At 29.7% G+C, this 7500-nt stretch overlaps 2 protein-coding genes across 2 annotated transcripts in view; one reads left to right on the top strand and one right to left on the bottom strand.

The window, feature by feature from the left end:
• The window catches only part of LOC144971443 (uncharacterized), a 140250-nt gene that overhangs the window by 107154 nt on the left and 25596 nt on the right, over window positions 1–7500 (top strand). The gene's annotated exons all lie outside the window — the stretch shown is intronic.
• Window positions 7284–7500, bottom strand: part of LOC144971641 (uncharacterized) — a 12958-nt gene continuing 12741 nt past the window's right edge. Inside the window, exon 3 of the mRNA XM_078912716.1 lies at window positions 7284–7389. Within this exon, the coding sequence (XP_078768842.1) occupies window positions 7284–7389 (106 nt within the window). The remainder of the gene's footprint in view (window positions 7390–7500) is intronic.

The following is a 7500-nucleotide window of genomic DNA, read 5'->3' as shown; positions in this document are numbered from 1 at the left end:
AAGCTTTATTCCATTGATCTTTCTAAAGCATGAGCGACCTTGACATAAAGCGCTATAGAAACGCGTATATTATTTTTAATTATCAATAATTACAGAAAATGTAATCACATTTTGACAGCGAGGATTTACAGACAGATTAATTTGGAAATGCAATTTTAATGATAAAGTAGACAATTGGACAACCGCTCGAATTCTTGGATTTTTGATGCGTGTTGTTTGTCCTTTCACCTTTCAATAATATGGGATTCATAAGGCTTTTCTCTTTTGTCTGTGATGTTTGCAATGTCTATATTATATCTGTTTGGACTGGGAAAAAATAGATTTTTATTGTTTTGATGGTTTTACTGTATAGGGAATGAGATTAGCGGTGAGTAGCGTCCCTTGATTGGACGTCACCCATAGTCTGTGACGTCACCGGCGGAAAAGTTATTAGAGAGCGAACGTCATGTTGGTTGTGCGCATGCTTCCGCGAGGACGAGAGACGCATGCGCACAACCAACATGACGTTCTCTCTCTAATAACTTTTCTGCCGGTGACGTCACAGATTATGGGTGACGTCCAATCAAGGGACGCTACTCTTCCGCTAATCTCATTCCCTATTGCAACAAAGAATATTGTTAATCCGTCGACTTTACAGTCATTGTTGTTCTCGCAATGCTGTAGTCCTGAAGTAATTTTTGATATTTTGATTATTTTTTGTGGTTTAGCTGATACATTAGTAGAAATTATCTATTGGTTTTAACTACATTAAAGTAGCAATGACTATCCCGCACAAATCTTTGGGCGTCTTTTTCGCTCACGAAGTGCCCAAATTCGCGGCAAAATATGGGACGAAGCCGTTTCGTATATGCTATTTTAAAAAATTAATTACGACGCTGTTTATCGATGAATATGACTGAAAGTTGGCACACAGTTAGAAAAAAGTCATTTTAGATTATGTCAAGCGACAAAACGTGTGCGATTACCGGAAGATTATTAAAAATAGATTTTTACTCTTTGGAGTAAAATATTTCTAAAACTACCGGGCGTGGAGGTTTTGTCGCTGACAAGGTGATACATGAACATTTCTTCTTTTTGGTTGTAAAATTTCATGTGAATATGACGAGTACTTTTCCCGTATTTTACAAAACACCATCCTAATTTGCTCTTCAAGTTTCAATCTTTTAATCCACTTATTACGCAAGATACAACCAAAGATCGAAAAGAAATTGCCGAAAAAGCGTCCCATATTTTCGCGTTTTTTTCCTCTTTGCGGGTCATCCAAATAAATGACACCTTTGAAACTGCATAACTTGTTTATTTATGAATGGATTTTCAAAATTCAAAAACATTTTAATCAGTGGAGATAGAGCTTTGATATTAGACAAAAAAAATTCTCAAAAAGAGAAAAAACATTTTTCATAGTCATTGCTACATTAAAGTCAGAAGGAGACAGTATTGATGAATGGACTGAAGCTGTAACATGTTATATTACATTTTGTGTGGATTTCTGCGTGGGAAAGAATTCATAGAATAGGAATAGACAGGAAAGCATTCGCAATTACCAACAATAAAAAACATAATTTACACCATGAATTTAACCTTTTACAATCTGGGAGGTTATGACAGGTTAAATGTAGAACTAACAAGTACAAATCAACGTTCGTTCCATCAGCAAAAAACATGTTGAATATTTCATATGGGACAGCAAAACCAAGGATTGATGTGTTGACTGATTGACTGACTGATTTATTTAATGTTAGATTAATTGGCCAATTGATAATGATGGTGTCGATTTCCATAATTTTAAAAGATTGAATACGAAATGCTTTTCTTTATGTTGTGCATATCGCATAGGTGAAAGAAAGAGAGGAAGAAAGAAATAAAGAGAGAGAGAGAGAGAGAGAGAGAGAGAGAGAGAGAGAGAGAGAGAGAGAGAGAAAGAGAGAGAGAGACAGAGAGAGAGAGAGAGAGAGAGAGACAGAGAGACAGAGAGAATGAGAAGGAGTGAAATATCTGTTCAATGTTATAGTTATCATAAAACGTTTTAACAAGTGTAACTAAATGAGAAGTTGCCCTAATTTATGGACAATAAGATCTATTATTATTATTATTATATTATTATTATTATTATTATTATTATTATTATTATTATTATTTTATTATTTTATTATTTATTTTATTATTATTATTATTATTATTATTATTATTATTATTATTATTATTATTATTATTATTATTATTATTGTTATTATTATTATTGTTATTATTATTATTATTATTATTATTATTATTATTATTATTTTATTATTATTATTATTATTATTATTATTATTATTATTATTTATTATTATTATTTTTATTATTGTTATTATTATTATTATTATTATTATTATTATTATTATTATTATTATTATTTTATTATATTATTATTATTATTATTATTATTATTATTATATTATTATTAATTATTATTATTATTATTATTATTATATTATTATTATTATTATTATTATTATTATTATTATTATTATTATTATTATTATTATTATTATATTATTATTTTTATTATTATATTATTATATTATTATTATTATATTATTATTATTATTATTATTATTATTATTATTATTATTATTATTATTATTATTATTATTATTATATATTTTATTATTATTATTATTATTATTATTATTATTATTATTATATTTATTATTATATTATTATTTAATATTATTATATTATTATTATTATTATTATTATTATTATTATTATTATTATTATTATATTATTATTATATTACTGTTATTATTATCATTTATTTCTGGTATGTAGAGCAAGGATCAGATGACTTCCTTGATAGATTTTGTGACAAGGCGACTCGCTGAATTGATGAGTCTTTAATATCAACACTCTCTTTCACTTTTTACTTTTTATATCTTTCACATTCATATTTTAAAAAGTCAGCTGCCGTACTCAGAGTGTAGATGATGTGGTAGTGGTGTAGTGTTTCATCTTAACGACGCCACTACCACATCATCTCATTCATCCGTTGTGTTTCATTCATCCAGTTTTGTTGATAAAGGGGAAACCCGAAACGTTCATTTGATCTGTTTTTTGTAATTAAATTGAAGCTTATATTCAACTTCACGTTATTATTTATTGCTGCCGTACTCAGGAAATACTTTTGCGAAATCCCATGTTTGAGAGTTGTTGTTTTTTTTTTTTTTTTTAAACGAGGGTCATTTAAATCAATCGTTATGTGAAGAACGAGTTGTTTTCTCACCAAATTTTTGAATACGAGTCTTTTTTGTACGGAGTAGGGCAGGTAACTAGTAAACTTCGGGTAATAAAAATAATAATATAATAATAATAATAATAATAATAATAATAATAATAATATAATAATAATAATAATAATAATAATAATAATAATAATAATAATAATATATAATAATAATAATATATAATAATAATGATAATAATGTAATAATAATAATGATAAATAATAATAATAATGATAATAATAATAATAATAATAATAATAATAATAATAATAATAATAATAATAATAATCATCAATCATCATAATAATAATAATATAATAATAATAATAATAATAATAATAATAATAATAATAATAATAATAATAATAATAATAATAATAATATAATGTATTTATTTAGCACCTAGTTCCAATTTAGAATTGCTCACTGGCTCTTTACATCAACACATCATGTATGATATACAAATATAGAACTGGCATGTTAAAAACCACACGAATTCGATGATAACATAATATATTATAATTAAATACATACAAAGAGTCCAAATTTTATGCCCTACGGAAAAGCTCAGTTTTTAACCGTTTTCTAAAGATAGGTGGATTTTCACTATTTTCAGTTCCAATACTGATGGAGTTCCACAGTTGGGGGGCATGGTGGTCAAAGGATTTCTCATGAAAAACTAACGATTTTGGGGGTTCCCTTAGGATATTTTTTGAATTAGCAGATCTTAAATTTCGACATAATAGCCGGTCTTGATGAGTGAACGCAATTGGATTCAATAGTCTGATGTCACGTCGCCCAGCAACGGCGGCCGTCATGGTTCTAAACAAAGAAAATCGGTACTTGTTATTCTTCATGCTGGCTAGACCTTTCGTTTTTCTTGTGATCAGAATGTGTAAAAGTCATAACATGATCTAATTAAAAAAATGTTTTTCTCCTCTGGATACGCTTTTATGCTCGTGGAGAAATATTTCAGAAGGGCGTCCGCCATTGTTCCGATAGTTTAGAGCCAGTTACTAAGTTACCATGCGTTATTACGAGGGAAGTGACGTCACGACTGTTGAAGCCTATTCTAGGCTCGATTTAACATTGTTGTAAAGGACGAGATTTTGTGTCGGTTTGAGGGTACTTCCAATGCAACAGTGATCTCATAACAATGTGGGTTATCAGACCTGCAAATAAGTACACGACGGGCATAACAAATAATATGTGTCATATTGTGGGCTTATAATATATTAATCAATGACAGAATTGACAAATACGTCTATTCTTGAACATCAAAATCATAACTATTTATTATTTCAACCTTTCACAACAACCCAAGGAACTCGATTACTATAATATTCGATACCATAGATAGTATGCGCTTGGCTAAGAAGCTCATAACATTGCCATCCGGAAGTATAAGGGACCAACACACAAAACTGTGTGTATCCATGAACGTTTATAGTCAGGTTAATACAGTTTAGTGAGCATTACTCATAAACGCGGATGGCTATAAACAATAACAAAGACATGAGTGACGTCATCTTCCAACTATCTATAACGTAATTATGTGACAATAAGAACTTACCACCATGAGGACGTTTATTCACTATCAACAGTTTTGAGCAATATGAAATATTATGGATTGGATTTCAACCAAAACGGCAAACTTATGATTTATCTCAGTACATTTTTTTTATTTCACTCGTTATGCGCAAACCTTGTATTGTAAACCGAGTTGATAATTAATGCAGGTTTTAGTATAACTTATAACATATTTTTTTTTAAATCGTATGCATGATGGAACAAACAAACGAAATCAGTAACAAAGTGGAATGTGGATGGGAAGAGTGGAAAAAAATAGAAACGGTGGCTATTTTTACGTGGTCAGGGAAAGTAAATTGGCAATGTGTTTTTTTATTTTGTTTTTGTTTTTTTTTTGTTTCTTTTGTGTTTCTGTTGTTTTTGAGTTTTTTAAATGTTCTTTTTTGTTTTGTTTTGTTTATTTTTTTGGTTTTTTGGGGGGTTTATTTAGTTTTTTTTGGTTCCTTGTTGGTTTGTTGTTGTTATTAAAAAATTATGTTTTGTTTTGTTTTGTTTTTCTTTGTTTTTATTGGTGTTTGCTACAGTATTGCTATTAGGTCAACATTTCCGCGCCAGCATATATTTTGACGTCATTTTTTAGGTTTTGGGCGGCGTTTAGTGAATTGTCGTTAGTGGTGCTTAAGATAACAAATGATATCATTGGTTGCACTATTGAATACAAATGACGATTTGTGGACAAAGACTTGTCTTTTGGCGTCATTTTTTTGGTCAGTATAAGACAAATGCAATTTTTAGGGCACCTAAATCGACTTGAATGTATTGAACATCTTGCTCTCACAGGAAAGATAGAAGGTAAAAAGAGTAAAGGTAGACCAAGAAAAACATATTTGAATAGTTTGAACAGCTGAGTGACAAAGAAAGAGAAGAGTAATATTAGTTTTCTGAGGTTATCTGATCAGAGAGATGAATGGCGTACCATGATCATCGATGTCTGGCTCAGAGTTGGTACTTGAAGAAGAAGAATAAGGCTACGGTTAGACTCTCCATCGCCGCAAACGTTTTTATCCTTTGCTGTCCTCTGAAACTTTTCTATTCACTTCGTTTTTTGTTTGGCACTCTGGAAATACAAGGTATCTAAATTGCTGACCAGAGAATTCCTCCTTCTACTATCGATCGATTAAAATGACCCTCATCTTTTGGGAAAGCTCTCTCAAACCTGGAACTTCGCGACGTCCCAGGTTTGATAGTATTTGCCAAAATTAGAGTCGTTTTAATCGATCGAAGTTAAAAGGACTTGTTATCTGGCCAACATCTCAAACACATGTATTTTTAGATTACGACAGAAAGCCAAACGAAATGTAAAAAGAATAAACGAAAGAAAGAAAGAAAGGAAGAGAGAAAGACATCATTGAACAAAAAAAAAAAAAATTCAAAATGTTGTCTTCCGAAATGTTCCAAGGTAATCATTGTCATGTCATTGTTTTAATTTCCCTCCCCACCCCATCAAAATGGTATCGATATGGTATCGATATGGTGACGTTTTGGGGTGAACAAATAAATGGCAATTGTTGCGTTTGAATATAACCAGTTAACTGCCCTACTCTGGAAAGACGGGTATTTAAAAATTTGGCCAGAAAACACGTCCTTCAAATTTCGATCGATTTGAATGATTCTCGTTTTGGCAAAAAACTCTCAAACCTGGGACTAACTGAAGACACATAAGGAGGTCCCAGGTTTGAGAGGTTTTTTTTTGCCAATATGAGAGTTATTTTATTCGATCGATATTTGAAGGACGAGATTTCTGGCCAAATAATTGTCTTTCCAGAGTACGGCAGTTAACTGGTTAACAATCCGAGTTCAATTCAAATATTTTTCAATCAAATTCAATTTGAAACATTTATTTTGACTCAAAGTTATAAGTTAAAGATGGAAATTCAATTTAAGGCATTTACTTAGACTCACAGTTTATAAGTTAAAGATAAAATTCAATTAAAAATATTTACTTTGATTCAAAGTTTATTAGTTAAAGATGAAAACAATTGCTTTGATTCAAAGTTTATTAGTTAAAGATGAAAACAATTGCTTTGATTCAAAGTTTATTAGTTAAAGATGAAAACAATTGCTTTGATTCAAAGTTTATTAGTTAAAGATGAAAACAATTGCTTTGATTCAAAGTTTATTAGTTAAAGATGAAAACAATTGCTTTGATTCAAAGTTTATTAGTTAAAGATGAAAACAATTGCTTTGACTCAAAGTTTATTAGTTAAAGATGAACTTCAATTGAAAACAATTGCTTTGATTCAAAGTTTATTAGTTAAAGATGAAAACAATTGCTTTGATTCAACGTTTATTAGTTAAAGATGAAAACAATTGCTTTGATTCAAAGTTTATTAGTTAAAGATAATATTCAATTGAGAGCATCAGATCCATTTTCCATGATACAGTTGTTGGATCGACGTATTAGTTACAGGAAATCGTTTATGCAATTTATGTTACAAGCAAAGCAACTAGGCAACCCGTCATGACACAACAATTGGCGGACGTTGTCGAGGGAATGGATTCTTCTCCGTTTTTAACATATCCATTGTCGGTCCTGTTACACAAAACAAAATAAGAAATGAATAGAAAACATAAGTCTAATGTAAAAAAAACAAAAACTGGTTCCAATCCGATTAAAAGTGTAAAACCACTCTATCGGAGGACT

This window comes from Berghia stephanieae, chromosome 4, assembly GCF_034508935.2.
Source record: "Berghia stephanieae isolate SIO BIC M18660-M18661 chromosome 4, UCSD_Bste_1.3, whole genome shotgun sequence".
Taxonomy (NCBI): domain Eukaryota; kingdom Metazoa; phylum Mollusca; class Gastropoda; order Nudibranchia; family Aeolidiidae; genus Berghia; species Berghia stephanieae.
Note: the sequence above shows the minus strand (reverse complement) of the source record. Positions and strands in the feature narration are given on the sequence as shown.